Genomic DNA, 26,451 nt, shown 5'->3' on the forward strand with positions numbered 1-26,451 from the left:
GGCGGGCCATGCCGCTACGAGCGCTGTACACACAAGTGGGCGTGGCCGAACAGCAGATGGCCGTAGTTCATTGCCACGAGCTTGGCAAGTTAATTGTCCATTCGGAACACAAGGAGCATGAGCACTCGGGCATACCCTATCATTACAAAAGGGGGTGCTGACACAGTTTACAGAGTTCACAACATTGTCGTTAATGTGTGCGGGCACGGGAACACCAGATTGGCATGGACAGACCTTGTCTGTAGCCGACGAGTTGTCTGCTTGTAGTGCCACGAGGCGTTGTTGTGTGGAGGCCAACTCGTGGTGTATGTCGCGGAGATGCAGCAGCATTTCTGTATGTTCCATCCGCAACTTCGAAGACTTGGCACACTCCACTAGCCACCACTAGCCACTTGTTTGTCCAAGATTGCAGCTCCAAGGATAGGTTTACACACTTCTTAGCACAGCACACATGTTTGGTGTTAGCCGAACTGTCACTCGGCGAAGTGAAAGGAATATGTTTGTTAAGGGGAGGGGGGGGGGTAAAACACAGTATTTTGCACAAAATCTAGTGACAACTGATAGTGCTTGAGGAAATCAATTCCGAGAATAGGTTCTTCAATTGTTGACACTAGAAACGTCCACTCCAGCTTGCACTCACGCGAAAGTTTCACTGTATACAAAGTGGAAGCCGAACACTGTAGGGTAGACAAGTTCACTGCACGAAGTACTGTTTTGTGTGGTTGCACTTTATTGGTTGCTAGGCGAACCGGCAGCAAAGAGACGTCTGCGCCAGTGTCTACCAGAAAACATACACCTGATTGTAAATTGCGAGCATAGACTCGACCACACTTACTGTTATTGTCCGCAATGGAGTGCAACGTGGGATGGTGCCCATTGTTTACATCACAGGAGGTGGCACTGTAGCCTACCTGCGGTTGGAGTTTGGGTAAGAACATGGTGACTGGCATTTGCAAGCTTGCTCCCCGAATCTCGCGTGGAAGAAACAGTAAGGTTGGGCGGGCCTGTGCTCCTGTGGGTAGTTGCTAGGTGACGGAGTATGTGCCTCAGAGTCTTCCACAGAGGCCAATGCACTGTCGTTGCGGGGAGTTGAAGGTGCAGGCAGGGCGGCTAGTTTAACAAACTTGTTATTAGCAGCACCAGACAAGGGCGTGGCGTCAGAAAGCGTCTTAGTGAGGTCACATCCCGAATGCAGTGCACGGAGCTCACGTTGCCTGGTGGAGTATGTTCTGTCGGCGGCGCGTAAACGATCGTTTACTGGCCTGTCTTCATACGCAGAGACTGCAGTCTGGACAGACAAAGGCAGCTTTTCAGTCCAGATTTCTGCGAGCGTGTCATCAGGCATAACTTGCTCATCGACGAGAAGACAGATGCACCACCACAGATGGGACGGAGACCTGTCGCCGAGACGCTCTTCATAGATGAGCTGTCGCACATTTTCTCTCCTGGTTTTAGAGACGCGCTCCAGTATCATCTGTTTCGCTACAGCATACTTCCCTAATAGGGGGGGGGGGGGGGGTGCTTTGACCAGATCATAAATTAAATCGACGCGGTCGTGAAGACGGTTTATGAGGCAGGCGAAGCGTGCGTCATCGTCCAAAGCACAGACATTGAATGTTTGCTCAACAAGGTTAAACCAGAACTCCGGGTGAGCGGGTTTGAAGTCTGGTAATTTCGGCAGATTCGGCACTGCAGTCACTGCGGAGGTGCGCCTATTACTTCGGACGGAAGTAGAGCATGCAGAAGATTGCGAGTCCAAATTATTCGCGTCCCGTAATGCGGGAATCGCGAAAGTCACTTGACGCTGGGGGGGGGGGGGGGGGCTGCTGAGAAGCGACGGACGCTCAAACGGTGTGAGGATCGTAGTCAAAATGTGCATTCTCATTGACGTGGTACCTCGGAGAGAAGCCACAAGTGCTTAAGTACGCCGGTGAATGTCCGTTATGCACACAGTATTCGCTCAACTGTGAGTGGTGGGGCTGGTTGTAGATGTCGGAGTAATTACTGTCCAGCACAGAATTGTTGACTTGATTAGAAGCAACACAAGGATCCCACACACGTCCACTAGGACGCACACTCGGTGTGATATTTGCTGTTTGGCGAGCATTGAACACCTGTTGACTAGCCGGCGCGGAAGGATATACACGTGGCGGGAACTGATTCGAGTTTTAATTTACTACTGGATTTTCCAAAGTAGCAAAACCTCGCTTGACGCCACAAACTGTATTGAATTGTGTGTTCGACACAGGAGTAGGAATGTTCCGACCAACACTCTGTGGAGAACACGTGGGAAGGTCCAGGCTAACAAAGCCAGAGTCCACGACCGTTGGCGGTTGGAAGAAACTGGCGGCACTCGATGAATTCCACTGCATGTTCTGGCTGAAGGATTCCGAAGATTCTTGCGGCATGGTCACTACGACGGCAGGGGTGCTGGAGAGATGTTGCTGGAATCTGGGCGGCGGTGAATGCTGAAAGGCCATTGTCTGGAGCTGAACATAGGCCCTTGTGATCGCGGAGAAACCCGACGCGGTAGGTGCGTAAATAACCTTCGGGTGGTAACTCGGACGCGTATTACACAAAAACGGGGTCACCAGTGAGGGAATATGGAATACTTGTAGGTAAACAACTAGAATTCTCTCAGATACAGATTTATTCACACTTAGCTTCTACACAGATACAAGTCCGGAGGCTAACTGCCGTTAGCGTCCAACATCCTGCCCAAAGCCCTCTCCTCAAAGATAGCACACTTACGCACAGAACAAATATCGATATTTATGGCGCTCTACGCCACAAATCTAAAATATTTTATAAAGTAATCTCTTTTCACAAATTTTAGCTTGAAATATAACATACTGTGCATAAAATTATATGAAAGTTTTCAGAAAATCAACTAAGCTAATATTGACCGACCCAAAATTCTAAAAATAATACTGGTATCAACAACTACTGTTGAGAAAAAGTAATGCTAGAGGAGGCCGTCCCGTTACATGTGGCGGCCCTGGATGTGGTGACTGGTTTGGTTGGTAGTATGAGTTGAGTAACAAAACTATAACGTGTGGCCTCTACATCGCAGTCTTAGCAGATGGTGGGCAACCTATATTGGGGTCATGTTACCCATGTAACTTATCGAGTACCAATGTGCTTATGCTGCAATTTATCAGAAGGGTGCCGAGTGTCAGGTGAGTGTTCTCTGTCATTTTGGTCTGTCTTCCTTCTGTTTGTTGGCTATTGATGCTCGTCACTCCAGGTATTTGAAGGGCAATGTGATTGTAATATCTGTTAGACATTTTAGACTGATTCATTGGCTAATAATCATAATTTTTTATGTACTAAGCTTATGTATCTGTGGCACTTGTGAACCTTTAGCTAGTCTAAAGTGTCATGTTTCAGAATGTAATTTTCAATTGGAAGTGTAGTGAAATGTTCAGTATTAACAGTTACCATGGATGATTAATTGTTCATGTCGGAATGTGTATCAGCTTTGTTGTTCCATTGGTCTATTTATAATTGCTTTAGCTAATGCTAAAGGCCTCTGCTGTCTAAGAAATTGTATAGTGCATCTGTTCTATTTAAGTGGCTCAGATAAATTTTAGTCTGTTCCAGGATGCATCTGTTCTCTCTGAACCACTACGGACCAATGTGTGTACAGATGCACTTTGAATGTCATGTGAGTATCATTGTGGCTGCTTTAATGGTTTGCTGGAAAGCAAAATTTCTCTGATGTTACTGTTTTATCATTGAAATTATTTTTTAAAAAATATTTGTAGCTGGTTTTTAAAATCTTTTGGTTAACTTACTAAAAAAGCAGTTAAATTGTCATGATTTTTGGTAAGAGCTCAGATTAATTGATTCTGCCCTAAGAGTTATTTATCTGATGTATGGCTGTCTTGGAATTCTATCTAGTTAAAATTATTTGTTTCACAGGAAATGTTGTTAGTAATCTTTTGTACTCCACTGCTGGTATGTGTCATCCAGGATCAGGTCCCACTTCCTCACAGCTCGTTTGCTTCCTTAGCTGGCTGTTTATGTCATTTGGAGTCCATATGCAGCTCTTGCCACTGTCTGTCTTCTGTGCTGTTTCTTCCCACTGCAGCCACACTACTTAATGTTCCTGTTCAAGTTAATTTTACACTTGGAATAATTTTGAATTTGGATCCATTATCTTGTGGTCTTCAGCTTAAGCGAATTTTTATGTGCACTGGGATCCCAACATATACTTTCATTTATTATAATGTTGTTCTACCAAGAACCAACGGAAGATTCTGTTAATATACCTTAATCCGTTGTAACTTAATTATTCTTGTGTTATTGGAAGATGTGTTAAAAATCAATTGATATGTTTTTCTGGGTTTAAAATTATCTTGCCTGCATATTGGTGTTAAATTGTTTTTTGTTGTGTTAAGTATGGTTTCAGGTTTTTTTTTATCAGTCAAGTTTAAATCATGCTTTATTATCACCATTTGATAGTTACAGCTCTTTTGATCTGTTCTGTTATTGTTGTTTAGATTTACATCTGCCTTTATTGCGGCTTTAGCCTTATTCCAATCTTTGCCTTACATGGAGTGGGTTTTGCCTTAAGGAATATTAAGTCATCTTGGGGTAAAGATAACTTTAAATTTTCTGTAAATTATTTAAATTGGCACTGAATTTTAAATGAGTTTCTCATTACTTGGTCTTTCAGTAAATTAAAAATAAATAATAAATAAATAAATAATAAAGCTTATTGGATGCTATGCGACTGAAACTGTGTAAAATAAATTTGTGTTCTACCAGAAGTGTGTAAAATCTCCACTGGTCCAGCCCTTCCTAGTTTTCTTTCCTGGCTGAATTAAGAGGCTATAATTATCACCATCTCACCATGCTTTGTACGACTGGTTTGGGTGTTTCTGACAATGGTAAAATTCTACATGTGTCGCAATGACTTGAGTTCTGTCACACTAATAGGTTGAGAGAATGGTTCAAATGGCTCTGAGCACTATGGGACTTAACATCTGTGGTCATCAGTCCCCTAGAACTTAGAACTACTTAAACCTAACTAACCTAAGGACATCACACACATCCATGCCCGAGGCAGGATTCGAACCTGCGACCGTAGCAGTTGCGCGGCTCCGGATTGAGCGCCTAGAACCGCAAGACCGCCGCGGCCGGCGGTTGAGAGAAGCTTGCACATTTCATCAAATGATGAAGTGCCTGGTTCTTGCAAAGGCACAAGCTGACACAACAATTGAGAAATGCATGGCAAAAGCCAAGGTAAGAAAGAAAGCAAGCCCTACACAGGTTTGCATCGTCCACGGAAAAAACCTGGAAATGTTGGCATAAGCATGTCTTGTAGGAGACCCAATCTTCAGCCGAGTCATCATATGCTAGAAAGGGCAATGGTTGCACTGACTGAAGAGTAACCTGTGGTGAATACGCATATGCCACTTGATTGAGAGCAGTGTCAAGAGCCTGCTGTTGTTCCACAAAAGTTTGCAGCTGGGCAATGATAGACTGGAGTATTTCTCCCTTCGAGTTGTTTTCAGGTGACTTAATACTGACACTGATATGCAGAGATATCATAACCCTCACTTGCTGCTATTCCCACCCAGTCGCCAATCTCATCATGCACTGGTGTTGCTGCTTGCAGTGTGGATTCAGTTGTCTGAGACTGCAGACATGTGTGCAAGTTGCATTTGTGTGACTGTGTGTGTGAATGTGTGTCTATTGCTGACAAAGGCCTTAATGGCCAAAAGCTATAATTGTATGAATCTTTTTGTTGTACCTATCGCGACTCAGCAGCTCCGCTATATGGTGAGTAGCAACTTTCCTTCTCTAATATTGTTACATTTCATCCTGGATTTTCCATTGTTTGATTGCTGCAAAGTTTGCTATGCAAAAACAAACACAATTTATAGACCAAAATGTAAGGTACAATGAAGTGCAGTTTGTGTGTACCACTGGACACATTGACTAGACAACAGTAATACAGGTTACAGAACTGGCTGAACACTCATTTTCAATCACTTAAATAATACTCTTTCTTTGGCTGCTCACCAAAGCATTCCAGGAGGTGGACCCAGGTGGCTTCTACAAGCGGGCCTGTGAACCGTATGGACACATGATCTCTGAAATCATGCACAGCATGAGTGAAAGTGTCTCATTACCTACAGAATATTTTACCTAACAGAATGCCATTATCATTAAACCATACAGTAGAGCTGTGTGTCCTTGGAAAATGCAATGGCTTGCTGTCAGCCATTCGCAACATCAACTCAGCAAGACCATGTATCTGTTTAGGAGATTCTTAAACTATGAAAGAGAGAGATGAGTTTTGCCTTTTATTCTCCTGATACAACACATGACTAGATGCTAATAACACCACAGTTGAGTGCTATTGTGGTATGCAGTTTTGTTATTTACTATTATTTTCACACCATTTTACATTTTTTCGTTGGAATCCTAATAGGTAATTCCTTGAATTAATCCCCCTCCTCAGTAAAACCAATGACAGCAATTCATTCTTACATGAATCTAAACAGCATGCAATAATTTTAATGATGGCAGAAGGGAAGCCCATGCCTAGAGAAGTATAAAATATTGGAGGCGTTACAATGTAAGAAAATATTTGGAATATTTACTAATTCATACATACATCATGTTCTGTACATCCCAACATGAAGGAGACGTTCAGGAACGTAGGAGGAGTCCAATCAAACATTAATAGGCAAAAGCAGCTACCAAAGACTACTTCTGATCTACTCATATTCATAGTTATAGGAATTACTTCTGAATTACGATTTTTTAATCCACTATGATAAAAACTGCATCTTTGGAAAAAGATACTGCTCCTCCTCTTATACTACTAAGCTGCTGTTTTTACGTAATACTTCCAACAAAGCATTACGTAACTTTACACAGAATGTTTTCTGCTACCTGTACTGGAGAAATCAAAGTATCTCTGAGCTCAGACATTCTGATAAACTGTAGAAGGACTGACTAATGAAGTAAGCCGTTACTTTGTTTTCGAATATTTGGTGATTTTCAGTTTCATACCTGATGCCAGCTGGCAAGCTGTTATGTTTGTACCAGCTCCAGAAGAAGAAGAAATAATTAAAAATGAAATAAAATGTCCATGTATCATTCAAATTCCATTTTGTTTAAAGGGAACATTTAGATATGTATTAGCTTTGTTGACAAGCTGTTGATCCCAGTATAGTTCTTGGTAATATTAAGTGAGCAAGGTGGAACTTACCGCCGCAACAATACACTAACCCCAAATCAGTTTGTCTCCTTTTCTCCCTGTGGAACCTCCATCAGGGGGGGGGGGGGGGGGGATGAAATTTTACACTGTACTTTGCTAACAAACGTTAATTATAATTTAGTAATAATCAGTCTTGGGCACATTTCTTACGAAAATGAACAATAAATTAACAACAAACTTTATGTATGCCACACTGTGTAATTATTTTATTACTGTTTCATGTACTTATTCTCATTTATCTGTTTAATTACTAATCACCTTATCAGTAGCTTAACTATATGGTTCATTTATCTTGTAATTGCTGTATTAGGCATGTTTTTGTTGTTGTCGTCACTTACTGAGATATGCAGTGTGCCTATCTTGCATTATTTTCTTGTAATACTTAATGACATTTGCCCAAGTTTGTACTATTATTACTATTGTTAATTTTGATGACACTGATTGCATATAAAGAGGCTCAAAAGTGAAACAAAATGTGTATATTTGTATATACGAAGATAGTAACTTGTTCTCGAAAGAACAGTTACTGTTGATGACCGTGCAGCTTTTCCCTGGAATAAATGATGACTAACTGAAAACCTCAGCTTCCGACAGGTGTTGTTGATATACATCAATGTGGACAGCTGAAAATGTGTGCCCCGACTGGGACTCGAATCCGGGATCTCCTGCTTACATGGCAGACGCTCTATCCATCTGAGCCACCGAGGACACAGATGAATAGCGCGACTGCAGGGACTTATCCCTTGCACGCTTCCGGTGAGACTCACTTTCCCAACTGTCCACAATTCTACATATGTATTGTACCTTATATACAGTGTGTATTTGTATCTGAACGTTATTTCTACTTTGTAAATTTTGCTATATACTCTTATTACAAGATTCTGAAACATGAAAGATGTCACAAAGCCTAAGAGAATAGTGAGCTACAGAGCAATAGAAGAATAATAATGTTGAAGCTCTGTCATTTCTTCCAATGCCAAATGGAGTATGGGCATGTCTGTAGTATGTCTCCACAACACAAATTGTAGCCCCACACAAAGGGGCATAACTCCCAGAACTGTATCCTTACTGAATGTATACTCCTTCAGCATGTAGCACCAGTCAGACAAGTCACACAGTACATGTTTCTTCAACAGTATGCCCTCCTCATTCAGCTGATGTAACTCCATTGGATTTGATCTTCTAGAATATGGTGAGTAATTACGTAGAAAATCTAACATTCAAAATGCGTTCACAGTCATTAAAAATGCTCGCATCTGCTTCCAAAATCACTCATATCCAACATGAAGATCAAAATCTTTTGCAAAATGTACTGAAATTGTGTTACAAAATAAAATGGACAATAAATGTGTACTGTATGTTGTTGTGGTCTTCAGTCCAGAGACTGGTTTGATGCAGGTCTCCATGCTACTCTATGCTGTGCAAGCTTCTTCATCTCCAAGTAACTACTGCAACCTATGAAGATTGTACCAAAAGTAAGAATCTCATATTTTTTACAAATAGAAAACATTGTTTAATATTATTAATTTATACATCGTTGAAAACCTTACACTTTTGTCTGTTTTTGAACAGAGTCTCCATTTTTTTCGAGACTTTTGAAGACGGTGCTCCAGCTTTTGTAATCTCCCGCCAACCTGTTGAGGAAGCGTGTGAACTTTTCTCAGACTTTATCGTTGCTCTTGAAGCGTTTGCCACCTAAGTGTTCATTTAGCTTGGGGAAGAGGTGATAACCCCTGGGGGCTACATCTGGGCTGTATGAGGGATGGGGCATGACAGTCCACCCAAATTTCTTCAAAAGCTCCTGTGTTAGACGAGCGATGTGGGGTCGAGCATTGTCGTGAAGGAGCTCTATTCACTCCTTCATTCGTCCTCTCCAGCGATTCTGGATTGCTTGCCCAAGTTTGGTCAATGTTTCACAATATCTGTCTGAGTTTATTGTCATCCCAGGTCGCATGAAATCGACGAGGAGTACTCCCTTCCGATCCCAAAACACAGTCTCTTTAATCTTTCCTGCTGACTGCGTTTCTTTGGATTTCTTTGGTGGCGGTGAACTGGAGTGACGCCATTGACGAGATTGTTGTTTTGTTTCGGGGGTCTAATGAAACATCCATGTTTCATCTCCCATGACGATAGAGTCCAACAACTTCTCCTTGTTACCTCCCCCCTAACATTGTTGAAGAAACTTGCAAGCAGTCAAGGTGTTGCTCTTTGTGTCTGTCAGACAGCATCCAGGGGACCCAGCAAGCTCATACCTTGTGATAACCCAACGTTTCTGTTAAAGTACTTTCAATTGTGCCATGGGAAGCTTCAGGAATGCGTTCAACAAGTTCATGGACAGTAATCCTCCAATCTTTGAGCAGCTCACTGTTGATCTTCTAGACAATTGTATCCAAAACCCACAGTCATCCACTCCATTCTTCATCGTGAACTTCCGTGCAACCCTCAGCAAAAGCCCTGCAGCATTTGTCGACATGCTGAATGGACATGCACTCTTCACCATAAACCTCAATCAGTTGCCGATGAATCTCCATGGGTGGTAACTTCCTTGCATGGAGAAACCGGATTACTGTTTGAACCTCGCGCTTGGTGGGAGCGGCGATCAACACTTTCATCTCTGACAGCTGCCAAGTCAACAGTAAGCGATATAGTGAATCGTGGTTGGGCGGGCTCAACAGAGGTAGAACCACTGCGCAAGGCGCTGTTGTCAGATTTAGCCTAGCACCTTCCCTCAAAGCTCATTGGGAACCTTACTTTTGGTACAACCCTCGTACAGCCTTCTGAATCTGCTTAGTGTATTCATCTCTTGGTCTCCCTCTACGATTTTTACCCTCCACGCAGCCCTCCAATACTAAATTGGTGATCCCTTGATGCCTCAGAACATGTCCTACCAACCGATCCCTTTATCTGATCAAGTTGTGCCACAAATTCCTCTTCTCCCCAATTCTGTTCAGTACCTCCTCATTGGTTATGTGATCTACCCATCTAATCTTCAGCATTCTTCTGTAGCACCACATTTCAAAAGCTTCTATTCTCTTCTTGTCTACACTATTCATTGTCCATGTTTTGCTTCCATACATGGCTACACTCCATACAAATACTTTCAGAAAAGATTTCCTGACACTTAAATCTATACTCGATATTAACAAATTTCTTTCTTCAGAAACGCTTTCCTTGCCACTGCCAGTCTACATTTTACATCCTGTCTACTTCAGCCTTCATCAGTTACTTTCCTTCCTAAATAGCAAAACTCATTTACTACTTTGTCTCATTTCCTAATCTAATTCCCTCAGCACCACCTGATTTAATTCTACCACATTCCATTATCCTCATTTTGCTTTTGTTAATATTCATCTTATATTCTCCTTTCAAGATACGTCCATTCCGTTCAGCTGCTCTTCCAGGTCCTTTGCTGTCTATGACGGAATTTCAGTGTCATCGGCAAACCTCAAAGTTTTTATTTCTTCTCCATGGGTTTTAATACCAACTCCAAATTTTTCTTTTGTTTCCTGTACTGATTGCTCAATATACAGATCGAGTAACATCGGGGATAGGCTACAACCCTGTCTGACTCCCTTCCCAACCACTGCTTTCCTTTCATGCCCCTCAACTCTTATAACTGCCATCTGGTTTCTGTAAAATTGTAAGCAGCCTTTCGTTCCCTGTATTTCTCCCCTCCCACCTTCAGAATTTGAAAGAGAGTATTCCAGTCAGCACTGCCAAAAGCTTTCTCTAAGTCTACAAATGCTAGAAATGTAGGTTTGCCTTTCCTTAATCTATCTTCTAAGATAATTTGTAGGGTCAGTATTGCCTCACATGTTACAAATTTTCTATGGAATCCAAACTGATCTTCCCCGAGGTTGGCTTCTATCAGTTTTTCCATTCGTCTGTAAGGAATTCGTGTTAGTATTTTGCAGCCATGACTTGTTAAATTGATACTTTTGTAATTTTCACACCTGTCAACGCCTGATTTCTTTGGGATTGGAATTATTACATTCTTCTGGAAGTCTGAGGGTATTTTGCCTGTCTCATACATGTTGCTCAGCAGATGGCAGAGTTTCGTCAGGGCCTGCTCTTCCAAGGCTGTCAGTAGTTCTGATGGAATGTTGTCTACACCTGGGGCCTTGTTTCGACTTCTACATCTACATCCATACTCCGCAAACCACCTGAAGGTGTGTGGCGGAGGGTACCTTGAGTACCTCTATCGGTTCTCCCTTCTATTCCAGTCTTGTATTGTTCGTGAAAAGAAAGAGTGTCAGTATGCCTCTGTGTGGGCTCTAATCTCTCTGATTTTAACCTTATGGTCTCTTCGCAAGATATACATAGGAGGGACCAACATACTGTTTGACTCCTTGGTGAAGGTATGCTCTCAAAACTTCAACAAAAGCCCATACCGAGCTACTGAGCGTCTCTCTTGCAGTCTTCCACTGGAGTTTATCTATCAACTCCGTAAAGCTTTCGTGATTACTAAATGATCCTGTAATGAAGCATGCTGCTCTCCGTTGGATCTTCTCTCTCTCTTCTATCAACCATATCTGGTACGGATCCCACACTGGTGAGCAGTATTCAAGCAGTGGGCGAACAAGTGTACTGTAACCTACTTCCTTTGTTTTCGGACTGCATTTCCTTAGGATTTTTCCAATGAATCTCAGTCTGGCATCTGCTTTACCGACGATCAACTTTATATGGTCATTCCATTTTAAATCACTCCTAATGCCTACTCCCAGATAATTTATGGAATTAACTGCTTCCAGTTGCTGACCTGCTATATTGTAGCTAAATGATAAAGGACATTTCTTTCTATATATTTGCAGCACATTACACTTGTCTACATTTAGATTCAATTGCCATTCCCTGCACCAAGCGTCAATTCGTTGCAGATCCTCCTGCATTTCAGTACAATTTTCTGTTGTTACAACCTCTCGATATACTACTGTATTATCTGCAAAAAACCTCAGTGAACTTCTGATGTTAAATATTGTGAATAGCAACGGTCCTATGACACTCCCCTGCGGCACACATGAAATTACTCTTACTTCGGAAGACCCCTCTCCATTGAGAATGACATGCTGCGTTCTGTTATCTAGGAACTCTTCAATCCAATCACACAATTGGTCTGATAGTCCATATGCTCTTACTTTGTTCATTAAATGACTGTGGGGAACTGTATCAAACGCCTTGCGGAAGTCAAGAAATGTGGCATCTACCTGGGAACCCGTGTCTATGGCCCTTGGAGTCTCGTGGACGAATAGCGCGAGCTGGGTTTTACATGATCATCTTTTCAAAACCAATGTTGGTTCCTAGAGAGTAGATTTCTAGTCTCCAGAAAAGTCATTATACTCGAACATAATAAGTGTTCCAAAATTCTACAACTGATCGACGTTAGAGATATAGGTCTATAGTTCTGCACATCTGTTCGATGTGCCTTCCTGTGGGGATGACCTGTGCCCTTTTCCAATCTTCGGAACACTACGCTCTTCTAGAGACCTATGGTACACTGCTGCAAGAAGGGAGTCTTTCAGTGCTCTGTCAAATTCTTGACGCAGTATCATATCTCCAATTTCATCTTCGTCTACGTCCTCTTCCATTTCCATAATATTGCCCTCAAGTACATCGCCCTTGTATACACCATCTGTGTACTCTTTCCACCTTTCTACTTTCCCTTCTTTGCTTAGAACTGGTTTTCCATCAGAGTTCTTGGTATTCAAACAAGTGGTTCTCTATTCTCCAAAGGTATCTTTAATTTTCCTGTAGGCAGTATTTATCTTACCCCTAGTGAGATATGCCTCTACATCCTTACATTCGTCCTCTAGCCATCACTGTTTAGCCAATTTGCACTTCCTGTCCATCTCATTTTTGAGACTTTTTTATTTCTTTTTGCCTGCTTCATTTACTGCGTGTTTATATTTTCTCCTGTCATCAATTAAATTCAACATCTCTTCTGTTACCCAAGGATTTCTACTAGCCCTCGTCTTTTTACCGTTTCTTCTGTTTTAATCTATAGTTCATAACCAATAGACTGTGGTCAGAGTCCACATCTGCCCCTGGAAATGTCTTACAATTTAAAACCTGGTTCCTAAATCTCTGTCTTACCATTATATAATCTATCTGAAATGTTCCAGTGTCTCAATGCCTCTTCCACGTATACAACCTTCTTTCATGATTCTTAAACCAAGTGTTAGCTATGATTAAGTTGTTCCCTGTGCAAAATTCTACCACGCAGATTGTACATGGGTCCTATTTGTGGCTTCAAAGTATTATGTTGAACATCTTACTGAGAAAAAGTAAATCACAAGTGCTATACCCAGAAAAATGTAGACCCTACTTGAAAATGAAACACAAAACTAAGTACAAACAATGGAAAGACCATGATGGAATAACAACAATAAGGAAATAAGTAGACTTATCACACATTCACATACCAACAACTCACATACACACAAAAATGTGCCTACTGTTGCATCTGCTAAGGCAAGACTGCAACTGCATCTGACGTGAGCAGCAATATGCTCTGCAAGGCAAGACTGCAGCTGCATCTGATATGAGCAGCAACCTGCTGTGGTAGGTCACTGTTAATGTCACCTCTCTCTACAGTAGTATCCCCAGTGCCCATGATCTGATTGCTACTGAACACTGCCTTTCCCAATGTCTCATTGATTCCAAACCTACAATCTCCTTCCCTGGTCACTATGCAATGGGCACCAGTATGGTTCTATCTTATGCTGACGTATTCATGGGCTATCTAGACGAATCCTTGCTAACCACCCACAATCCCAAGCCCCCCCCCCCCCTCCCCTTTCACCTAGTCATAATCAATGACAACATCTTCAACAACCAAAGAAAGGGCCATGTGCGAAAGCAGCCATGTGATCTGCGAAGTTAACTGCAACCTTCTATGTTGGCAATACTGCTTAATAAGCACTCTGTCTGTTGCTGTTGAACATGCCCCCCAACAAGATTTGCTTTACGTTAGGGGTGTGTGTGTGTGTGTGTGTGTGTGTGTGTGTGTGTGTGTGTGTGTGTGTGTGTGTGTGTGTGTGTGTGTGTGCAAATGTGATCAACAATTTCATTTTTAGATTTTGCTTCCATTTAGTAGTGCAGTTCCCCAATATTACATTTCTGAATTCGTATCAATGGTGGTGAAAAAAGAACCTATGTTATTCAATGTTTTCTGGCTACACTCCATTTCACAACAGTCTGCGGAATAACAATTTCTATACTGACAACAAATGCATTCCTGAATGTGTAATGAATGCTATCAAGCCTACATATAGGTGCCTGTCGAATCCTTACCTAGATAGGAAGTTTGCTCATGGCAAAACTCAAAAGAGTTTCTAATGCGCTTATCTGGAAACATTGCTCCCAGACAGTATTCTCATCATCTACATTTGTAAAATTTGCAACATATGGTGCTTTAATTGTTTTTAATCATCGAAACATAGGGAGAATGAAGTGTTACAGTGTTTGGACTTCAGGGCTGGAGCACTCACTGTAAATATTCTTGTGAAAACTGATTGTTGTAGTGTGCTCCAAAAGCTTGTACAAGCTAAATCATAAATTCCACCGCTTGGTGAATAGATTTTTTTATCTTTCCATTTACATTACATTATCAATAACGGAATCTTTTTGTTGTTGTTGAAGTTCAATATTGGCAGTGACTGATGTAGTAGGTTATGAGGAAAATGAATATTAATAATTATAGACATATTAAATTGGCATTTTTATAGTAATTACTGAATTTGAAGAAAAATTTTGACTAGGCACACTGTTTGATAACATGAGAGATGCATTTCTCACCCCCCCCTGCCCCCCCCCCCCCCCCACCCTCTCTCCTTTTCTCTGCCTATTCCACCAATGCACCTACAAGCCCTTTCCTGTACTTCCATCCTTCCCAAGTACAGCCTCTTGATGCTGTAGCTGTCAGTCCTATCCTATTCCCACCACTTCTCTGCACATACCCACAGGCAGCATTAGCATCTTCATCCACCCCTACCCTGTTATTCTTCCCCTTGCCCAGTACAAAACCAAATAAACAAAGATTAATGAATTGCCTAATTACATAAAATGCATCAGCAGCCCCACAAGACATGAAGCATGAGCATCTGGAACTAGAGTTTCCAGCTTCCAAAGAAAAAGACACGACTATTTTACGGGAGGACACTTACAAGCTGAACGTCCCACAAGCAAAGAATGAAAAAGATGACACACTAAATCAGTAGGAGAAGAGTGGAGGTAAGAAATTGCCTGCACCTTGCACTAATATGTTAGTGGCTTTTTTTCCTGAAGTTATCTGAGGACAGTACAGCAAACCTACATCGGAAATACTAGACTGGGGTCTGAAACCCACTCATTGGGAACAGATCACTGTAGTAACTGATGCACTATGCTACTTTGTGAGGATATACTTTGAAACCAGATGAGATATAGTCAACGAAAAGCAGCTTTCAAGGGGAAACTGGAAAGGAAACTAACAGTGGATTTGAAGATACATCAGTGAAAGAACAGTATAGTGAATGAAGAGAAAGTCCTTTAATGCCATGCCAGGAGAAAAACTGTCCTTATGCCACGATACACAGTTGCGAGTGGCACACCATTCCTTGTAGACACACTGATATGCCAACAAATTGGGCAATTAATTCTCAATGTGGTCATGAGTGCATCCAAACATGACAGACATTCCGTAACATCTGCACACCGTTCCACCTTATTGATTCCAAACAATTAACTGGCACAAACACAATACCCATTGCCATCAATTTGATAAGCAGTGGGGAATCACGACTGCTGGGTACTAGTTCGACATCTATAGCACTCCAAAGTGGCCAATGTGCTCTTTGAAGAAAATTACTCAACTAACAGATTGCACAGTGATCTTACATTATTGTGGTTTATTTGTCTCATAACTTACATAATCTAAATCATATGATTCAGGTACAGGAGACACATCAAAATTGCAATAAAATTTCACAATAAACACAGAACAGCTGATGTTAACAAACAGCATTACAATAATACAAATTTGTTATGTGTACATACAATAAAATCTAACACTTAATTACCCCTTGCTAAATTATCATTTCATCTTCAATGAATCCTGCTACTGTATAGCAGCATTTTCCCCACAGAATCTGTTGTAGTCTCATTTTTAAAATTTCTGCCTTCGTATTAAATATCTTTTTGCCAATTAACTTTTTTATATATTGTCATCCCCGTATACTGTAGACTCCATGCATATAATTGCAACTAGTGTGCGGGTAGCATAAAGTTATTTTTATTTCTTGTGTTGTATGTGTGGTTAAAATGATTCTCCTCAAATAACTTTTGTCTGCTGCGTAGAAAGATTATAATTTCACAAATGCATATGGAGGGAACAGTTAGGATTTGTAGTTTTCGAAATAACGGGCGACAAGACTCTGCTTGCTGTATAGCGCACATTTATCTGACAATTTTCTTTTGCAGTTTCAGTATTCGAGATACGTTACTTGAACTTCCCCAGAAAATTGTACCATATCTGATAACAGCTTCAAAATAACTATGATTAGTAAATTTTCATGTACTCAGGTCAGTGGAAATTGTTAGTATTTGCATCACAAATGCAAAACTGCATATTTTATTTGATAGGAAGTCAATATGTGTATTCCAGCTTAAGTTCTTGTCCACATTTAATTCCAGGAATTTGATCATGTTAACTTCTTTCATAAGTTGATTGTTATGTTCTATTATCATGCTACTACCAAATGAGCTTAACTCTCTAAATTAACACATAAGATTTCTACTCAAAATGATTCCCTTGCTCCCACATGATATCTGTATCTAATTCTGAGTGAAATGTGTGTTGATGTAATGGAACTCTTTGTTGTCTTTACCACACACTAAAAAATTGTGCATATGGCTATCACACAAAACTATACACAGAAGGCTGTGACAGAGGATATAATGGGGGAATGAACTGACAAAAACAGTATTTATCAACACAAATAATTAAAATTAAAAGTCCTATAGTAACAGGCTATTCAGTTTATGAATATGTTCCTATTAATGTTTCATTTCTTAAGACTTGTGTTTCTTGATAAGACAGAATACTATACAGAATGTCAGTATTGAGAAGCTATCACTACCATTGTTCAAGGATGTACCAGTTTGTTACAAGCAGTTCACTTTAGAGTATTATCTTTGATTGTACAACATTACTTATAACTGACTGATATGCAGGCCGAACACAAACTTCAGCATCGAAATTTTGGAGGTTGTTTGGGGATATTTTCTAAGTATTTTAGCATAAGGGATCCATGGTATTTGGTGACTAATTACACAGGAATAATGTAATTTACTTGGTTTGCTACCCCAATTATCTTTCTCTCTGTGAACATACCTTCAAAACAATAAAAAATGCCTGTAATATGCAATCACCAAAATGAACAATACAAAATAAGGAGTAATGCAACAACCCTCGGATGCAAAAGTATTGCAATGTGATTGCTGTCACTGCGTGGACAGATCAGCATTGCATCATCGGTCTGCTCTTCCATTGGTTTTGGTGAACCCGTACATGAGATGCATAATGGCCATCTCTTTATCAGTGAAGCTATCCATAATGATGTGTACTGCTGTTAACGAACAACTAACACTCTTGGAAAAACAAACCTATGACAGAACCAAGCAGTCCTGAATGAAATTTTGAGGGTGAAGAGCAAACTGGGCAACACTGTTGTCAACAGAAAATACTGTGAGTGAGTGGGACACATTTGTTTTCAAACAATACATGCTTCCTATACCACTTACAACTGCACTGCATTACAGATGATGTTCTTGTTGTTGCGGGGGTCCTACAGCTGTCGCTGCATCCAGCATCTCTGCCGCCAAACACCTTGATCCCACCATTCTTCCTCATTGTCTTCTCTCCATTGTTTTTTGGACACCCCTTAGCCACCCTTTCCATGGTCTTGTGGATTTGTATCAATGAATGTTAACCTTCAAACTCATTTTTGAGCCCTTTAATTATTCTGAAGGCCTCTCTAGAAATTTGTTTCCCCACTTTAATAACAAATTCTGCCAACTTGTAGAGGTTTGTAATACTTCTTGCATAATTTTTTGGCAGTTCCCCTAAGCACAGCACCTTAATAATAGCTTTAGTGGCACTGTGTCAAATGCTTTATCAAGATCTATGAAGACCAAATGATTGCTTAGATTCCATTTTCACTCTCTTCTCCATGATCTGTCTTAGGGTAAAGATGTTATCTACATATGAGCTGCCTCTTCTAAAGGTACTCTGCTCCTTTTCATTTAGAATCTTCTCCATTTTTGATTTTAAAATCCTCCTGTACAGCCAGCTAACTGAATTGTGACACTTACGCCATAACAACTGCTACAAACTTCCATGCTTCTTTTTCTTATATATGGGGTTTAGATACGCTAAGTTCCACTGTGCTGGAATTTCTTCCCCATATATCATACATTAATTAAACCTCTGACTATTATGGGACAGATGTTGCTCACGGGAGGTAATCAGAGAAGCAATTGGAATTAGTTGCGTGTTACTGCTATGTATCAATGCTCCATCGGTGACAGGGAAGCCAACTAATGATTAGCACAATTCTTGTAATTACAGTTTGCAGTTGCAGGCTGTTCTGTCCTCAAGTTTCATTATTTACACTTGTCTCCATATTGTCCCATTGAATTAGTTCACACCTACAGACAGGCAACCCAATTACCAGATTCACAGAGCTAACTGCCTTTGTACCATCACAGACACATTAACAACATGCACCCATGAACTGATACTTGTGACATCATTAACAAAGCAAACACTGAGCAACTGTAGTGTGAATTCCAATGTTGGAGAGATGCTCTGTCCACTGACACATCTGTTTTCGTACATTTTGTAGTTTTTGCGCAGTCATCTTCTGAAACCCTGGAGGTACTTACGAATAATCCTGCAAGTCCTATCACCCACCCCTTGGAAAATGAAATGGTGGGAAATACTCTTTTCATATTGTTACTTCTGAATAAGAGACTAATTAAAATAACCATAAGTTTTTAAAATAAAAGTGGTAGTCAAAGGATTAAATAACTTACTTAGAAGTTCATACAGAATGCTTGGACCATACCTCACTAATTCCATTGGACAAATGCACAATTTTCATTTATGTAGTCACATTCTGTCCTCTTTTGTAGTTATTTTCTCTACCTCTTCACCGCCCTGGTTCTCCTGTACCTCCCACTTTATTTCCTTGTACTGCTGTCCTTTTTTCTGTTAGTAGGCCTTTAAAATGCTTCTCTGCCTGACCAACACTCAGGATGTTTGCTCTTTTTTTTACTTCTTTCATCAGTCCTACAACTATTTTCCTTGGTGCCGCCATTTTTGTGACCCCCATGCATTAATCGACTTCCTAACATTTTCCCCCAAGTTTTCATTTTTCCCTTTGCAGATGTCCTGTTTTACTTCTCTGTTCATTCTATCAACAAGGCTCTATCACATTTGTCCCTTGTTCTCAACTAGTTACTATAGAACATGCTTTTTTAGGTTTATTTTTCTTCAATGTCTTGAGCCCACCATTACAGATACAGAAATAAACTGGGATGAGATATCAAACAAACATAATTACTCTGTCATGAGCCACAGGAGACCATGGGCCCTTATACCAAGATACTCATGCAACATCTCTTAACAACTTCTAAAATTTTGTCAGTACAGTCCAGGTTTACCCTGTAAACTGAAGCTTTTGTAACTGTTCCCAAAAATTTGGATGTGAATTATATGTCCACAGTCCAAAAGAAAACTTGTATTTGTCTCTAGAGAATAAATAATTATACAATGAATCCTCTTTGATACTTTAGTTTTAGCATAGATCGACCTACCTCTTTAATGTTATTATACTAAAAGAACTGGCTACATATTTATTATTTTTCTTTTATAGTAGCACAACAATATGTTAACAGCCAATATTCCATCATACAAAGTATGTTTATAATTAAACTTATATGCATAAATACAACAATATTACAAGATTATGAGTACAATGAACTGTCATAACATATTTACAAAAGCTATTTTGAAGTGGAGGCATGTAAGATTTGATATAATCTGATAGTTGGTTTCATAAAACTCTTCCTTCTCAATAAAGAATTATTTTCTGAGAAATATGATGTGGTAACTCACCCACAAATAGTATTGTGCCACAAAAATTAACAATGGTGGCAGTTCATTGTGAAAAGTCTCAACGTATAGTACACGCAGTCACAAGTGCTACCACCTTACATAAACATCTCACTGACAACATATAATGATAAATCATTTACTCTGTCTTTTGTTTCTTTGATGTAGATTCCTCTGTTTCATCATCCTCATCAGTCTGAAAAATAGGCTTTGGTTGTGTCTTTGAGTAAGCTGGAGAAACCCAATATGGATTCTCTGCAGCCTCTTTAGCAAAGCGAAGTATGGCTTCTCGTGGATCCTGGTCATCTTCCACACGTTTGCTTAAACCTAGATTGCGTATAACATACGAACTAAGAGTACCACCTGACTGTGCGACACGGCCACCTTGTCCAGAAGAAATGGGCAGATCAGGCCTCCTCGACTTCACAGGATCATGTCTATCCTTTTCCATTTGTTTTCTTATTGACTTTGGCTTTTCTTGTCGAAACATGGGTAATGCATGGGGCGTCAATATCTGCTGAGCAGCAACCACACCAACTTGTTTCACTTTTCTGTGAGTTTTAACTACACATAACTTAGCGCCCCTAAGACTGCGCTTTTCATCATAGTAAACTTTCACAGTCCCATTACCACAGCCAACAAATATCTGATTTAGCTTTGGATGCCAGAGTGTTCTTATCACATGAGAATCTGTCACAGAGATTTCGTTAACTTTTGTAAATAAAGAGGTATCATAAAAAAGCAGCCTTCCTGATGTACTGTCTTTTTTCATATTTTCTCCAGTTATCAGCATACGATCGTCAGGACTAAACATACAGTCTGTCGTTGGATAGCGGGAAAACAAGTCTTCAAAAACAGTAAGAGGCTTTTTGAAGGCACGAATATCCCACAATTTCATGGTATCATCACAACTGCGAGTGGCCAATGAATTTCCTAAATATGAAAAGCAAATGCATGATATTTCAGAACCATTCTGATGAGCACCACGGAGCATTAATGTAGTGTTGACAAACATTTTCCGGTGATCCCACATCTGCAATGACCCATCAATACAACCAGCAGCAATCAAATTTCCGTCACGATTATAAGCACATGCAGTTGGTGCAGTTTTCAGTCCATTCTGTGCTCGGCACTTTATTAAACTTTTGTGGAGGTTTGGTTTCTCAATGTCCCAAAGACGTAAGGTACTATCTTGAGAACAGGTCAAAAATTCTTCCCTTACTTTTGGATGCCAGCAGCCACCATTCAGAGAAGCTGTATGGCCTTTTGTTCTCGCCATATCGCTTATATACTGATCACCTTTGACACATTCTATAACTTCGAATCCATCTCTATCCAGTACCTTCGCCTGTGATGAACTTGACACTACTAAAATAACATCACCAGTGATGGAGTACTGTAAACTAAGAATTGGATGATTTTCACATGGCTGTAAAGTTCGGAAACTTTGCAAAGAAGCGTCCATGCCAGCAAAATCCCAGAACCTTATTTCATAGTCGATGGAACCGGTAGCTAGCCTGGCACCAGCCGGATCAGCCGCTACAGATGTGACAGCTTTTGAACCATGCAGCATTTCTACTTCATGACTCATTGGTATAGTTTTTGTAAGATCTTGCTCGTCATCGCTATCGTCTTCATCACTACTGTCTACGGCATCATTTCTTTCGGCACTGGAGTCCACTCCTAATTTTTCAGTTTTATCATCCTGCGTGGATGACAGATCTTTTGGCACCGGAGGTCCAATTAAGTCGTCTTCATTTGATTCACTGTCGGAAGTGTCGTTAGGCGAAGGAACTGACGGATCATTTGACAGAGAAAGTGGCTTCAGTTTGTCAGTAGTTTTCTCAATTGCATCTTTGTGTCTTATTCTCGCAGTCTCCGTTGCTTCAGTGACCATCTCCTCGATGTCGAACTGCTTGGACTTTTTCCCAAAACCACCGAAACCCATTACTTCGTAAATACCTTTCGCCTCCGTGTCTTTGTATTCCTCGTCTTTCGTTGTATCGTTTTTCTGATTGTTACCAAAGGTACCGAAAGTGCCCACTGTCTTTACGGCACTGGTTTCTTCTGCTGGATTTCGTAAACAATCTGCATTTATTTTTCCGAATATTATAGCTTTGCTTCTCTTCATTTTGATGCTGTTGCAAAATGAGTGTTTTATTTGTATAACTCAGGTAGCTTACATGAGATAGTTCATCTCAACATGAACACAAATCAAAACACACATTACACACAAAACACATCGCAGTATTCTACCCTCAACATTACTAGTCCTGAAGACTATCAACAAACTTTCGATGTTCGATCACACCGATATCGAGACACACTTGATCGATATAAGTGACCTCGAACTGCAGATGACACCAGTGACCAGTGTGTGCTAGTGCATGAGTCATCGAAGTTCAGTGTCAGTTCTGAGGTGTGGAAATAGTAGTGGTGTCATGTCAGAGCTGGAGTAGACCACTAAGTATTAAAAATGGGCGATTCTGCAGATACTGGGGACATCCCCCCAGTTTCGGAAAATGTCTCAATTGTTGACTTTTCGGCATTTGCCAGTTACTTGAAAAAAGCAGCAACTATTTTGCTTCCAGAGGATGACGATGTCATGCCTCCAGCATTAAATGCTGCGTTGAATGACAAAAGTAATCAAGAATGCATTCAAAAATTCTTAAGCGATTCACAAGTATCAATACTGTTTGTTCAGCGTATTTCATCGAAAGGTAATAGTTTACATCATTGTCTTTGAGGTTACTTGAAAATATTAAATTGGCACTTGATTGATTTGTACAAGTCGGTTGTTGTGAATTAGCCATTAATCTGCGTTGTAGATTTCTACAGTTTTTGGCACAAAACAGCACATTGCTAAATGTCTTTACAATGTCACCAGCAAGCCGGGGGACAAACTTTGAAATAATGTACTCGTTGAGGGAATGCTAATCTGAACGAGTGGAGGGAAGGTGGAAAAGTCCGTTACGTTTTAGGCTGATGGCTCGTAGCTTAAGTTTACCGCACAGCTGGATTGCGAACGACGTCGTATGCAGAAATGTACATGATACCCTTATCAAATAATTTTGAGTATCAGTATAAAGTCTGTAAGAAAAACGGCGGAAAGGGGGTTCCGCCAATATTCGATATAACTTTCTCATATTAGGTCTTACACCATTTAGTGCAATGGTATCGGACACACATTACAGAAATAATATATACATGTAGTAAATAAGAGAACAGACTGGCATAAGGTGACGATAGGTCAGAAATTATAAACTATTTATGTGGAAAAACATCAGTTATGTGGTTTCATTTCCTTTGTAGCAGATGAATGACCTATGTTTTTTCACTTTTAACATTTGTATTGAGCGAATAGTTTGTTGTACTCGTTACAGATTTAGATTGTTGTGTACTAGAGCCCTTCCCCCAAAGGGCTTGGTTTCCAGCTGAACTGTAATGTTATTTAAACCGTATTGATGTGCTAATCAGTAATAAATATGTGAATTTGTTTTGGTACACATTCTGACAGTGCAAAAAGGCTTTGTATGCCCCCTTGAAATTCCCAGTGTCCTACTAATATAAATTGAGAGAAAATTTTATGTTTGCTGCATGCTCATTAAATGCATCATTGCTTAGCTGGATCTGGCTATTTGCGGTACATTTTATTAATAATTGTTCCATAGATCATGAGTACTTTTCATGATGTGGAATGTGTCAGTTTAACATAAGTTTCCTTTACACGATATAATCTTTCCCTCCTTTTACAACTACCACTTCATATCTAAAAATTAATTTAGTAAGTAGGAGTTGTCAATCAGATTTTTTTTAAATGCTGGTTGGCTGTCAGACTTTTAATGATATTTGGTAAATGACCAAAGATTTTTGTTGTGGCTACATACTTCACCCCTTTCTGTGCCAAAGTCAGATTTAACCCAGAATGGTGAAGATCATCCTTTATTTTAATTTTGTAGCAATTCACTTTGCTATTATTTATGAATTAGGATGGGTTATTAATGACAAATTTCATAATTATGTGTATTGCGAAAGTACTGAGAATATCCAGAATTCCGTAAATCATGGAAGGACGTCAGCTGTTATTCCGATCACATACTTTTGTCCAATGAATACTTACTTTTGATGATGAATTAAACCAAAAGATGTTGCCATATGAAAGCAGTGAATGAAATTAGGCATAGTAGGCTAATTTACTGATATATTTATCACCAAAATTTGCAGTAACTCTAATAGCATAAGTAATAGTTGAACCTAAAAGTTTCAGCATTGTGTTTCTTCCAATTCAGTTCCTCATCATTGCACACACATCGAAATTTTGATATCCCATTGTAGCAACAGACTTCTGTTCAAAGTCTATATTTATTAATGGTGTTATGCCATTTACTGTACAGAACTGTAAATAGTGTTCCCTCAAAATTTAGAGTCCATTTGCATGGAACCAATTAATAATTTTCCGAAAGACATCATTTACAATTGCCTCAGCTAATTATTATTTGTTGGGTGTGATGCATCTTTGTGACTATAGAGTGGCAAGTCATTAATACATGGGTCCTTCTCAAAAATTGTGCATATTTGGATCCCAGGTCATAACATGCTTTATTTAAATGCATTTAAGTTTTTTCAGATATGTTGGATTTAGTTTAAAACTATATTAAACCATTAATTTACTTATTTTTAAATAAAATTATTCAATTTTGTTAAATGTGAGTCTCGCTGCTGTTACTTGTCCCCGACACCTATCTTGATTACTTTAAGTGAAATTGTACAAGGCATTATAAAGGGTTTTAATTTTAACTGAGTTTAACAGATAGCAAATTTATTAAAAATAGGATATTACTGTATGTTTTAGTTAAAATCATTTTTTAAATGCTTTAAAAATTTTTCAAAGCCAGTCCCATGCTAGTGGCTTGTATGATTGTAGAGTTTGTGTTAAATTGTTACAATGCCAGGAAGAAATATTGACACTAATGATCATCACCTCCATTACTCCATTGTTTTGAGAAGATTTAATAATTTATAATTTTTATTTTCATCAATTGATTACACATTAATTGTAAATTAACACTAGGGAGAAGGGAAAGTCTAACCTAAGAAGGAACACCTCAACATTTAATTTTGTGACTGTTTTTCACCTCTGTGAAAACTGATCTGCATAAAAGTGAATATTTAGTAATGGGATGTTGATTAGTGATTAAATGATCAAATAAGCTTTATAATAATGCGTGAAAAGTTCTATTTGTGAATAATGAATTATTTAGGAATGGAGAGATGACTATTGAAAGGCAGAAGACCTGCATCATTGACAGATACATCAGAACATTAGAGCTTTGCTTGGCTAGCTTTTGGAGTGAACTTCCTTTCTCAAGCTGTACGAGAGGAGAACCACCCCCCCCCCCCCTCTCCACACACACACACACACACACACACACACACACACACACACACAAAACACCTGTTCCCTATATTGTGCTCATTCGACTCATTTTTTATCACTTTAGAAAAGCTATGTGCATATATAAGTGAGAGATTTAGCTTTTAGCTGGACAGCAATTTTTTTAAGAGACAGTTTACGCTCAAACTTAAGATTTCAAAATATTAAATCTCATGTATTGAAATGATCCTATTTTTATTACTTTTCTAAAAAGTAGTGATGAAATTATGTACTTATATTTGCTTGCTGAGTAGGTTTATATTAATGTTTCATACAATAGCCTAATATTTTTTAGTTTTGAAAACTGTTACTGCACACTCAACCTTGTTTCGGGCTAAGGCCTCAGATTTTTAGGGCTATTTATATGTATGTGTCTCATGTAGAATGTTGTGAAGTCTTGACAGTTTTAAATCCACCAGACATCAGTAACTGAGGACAGTACTATTTTTGATGATGATTTGAAAAGTTGTAATATTTCAGCTTGACGTACCATTTGTATTTTGATCTGTTCGTATAGTAATAGCAGGTACAATAAATGATTCATTTATGTTTTAATAACAGTTATTGACCTCTAATTTACCCAATGTTCAGACATTTTAGGGGTTTTTCATTTCCATTACTACC

At 39.6% G+C, this 26,451-nt stretch overlaps 2 protein-coding genes across 4 annotated transcripts in view; one reads left to right on the top strand and one right to left on the bottom strand.

Moving 5' to 3' along the window:
* Window positions 1-16,216: 16,216 nt before the first annotated feature.
* On the bottom strand, window positions 16,217-22,668 carry LOC124787875 (gastrulation defective protein 1 homolog). The gene has a single exon (XM_047254848.1). It carries the CDS (start codon window positions 22,522-22,524, stop codon window positions 20,533-20,535), a length of 1,992 nt encoding a protein of 663 aa, XP_047110804.1. The 5' UTR covers window positions 22,525-22,668; the 3' UTR covers window positions 16,217-20,532.
* A 186-nt stretch (window positions 22,669-22,854) lies between these two features.
* LOC124787868 (dynein heavy chain, cytoplasmic) overlaps window positions 22,855-26,451 on the top strand; it is a 233,671-nt gene continuing 230,074 nt past the window's right edge. For all 3 annotated transcript variants that reach the window (XM_047254836.1, XM_047254837.1, XM_047254838.1), the window contains exon 1: window positions 22,855-23,113. In XM_047254836.1, the coding sequence (XP_047110792.1) occupies window positions 22,870-23,113 (244 nt within the window). In that variant the 5' untranslated portion in view covers window positions 22,855-22,869. The remainder of the gene's footprint in view (window positions 23,114-26,451) is intronic.

This window comes from Schistocerca piceifrons, chromosome 3 (genome assembly GCF_021461385.2).
Source record: "Schistocerca piceifrons isolate TAMUIC-IGC-003096 chromosome 3, iqSchPice1.1, whole genome shotgun sequence".
Lineage (NCBI taxonomy): Eukaryota > Metazoa > Arthropoda > Insecta > Orthoptera > Acrididae > Schistocerca > Schistocerca piceifrons.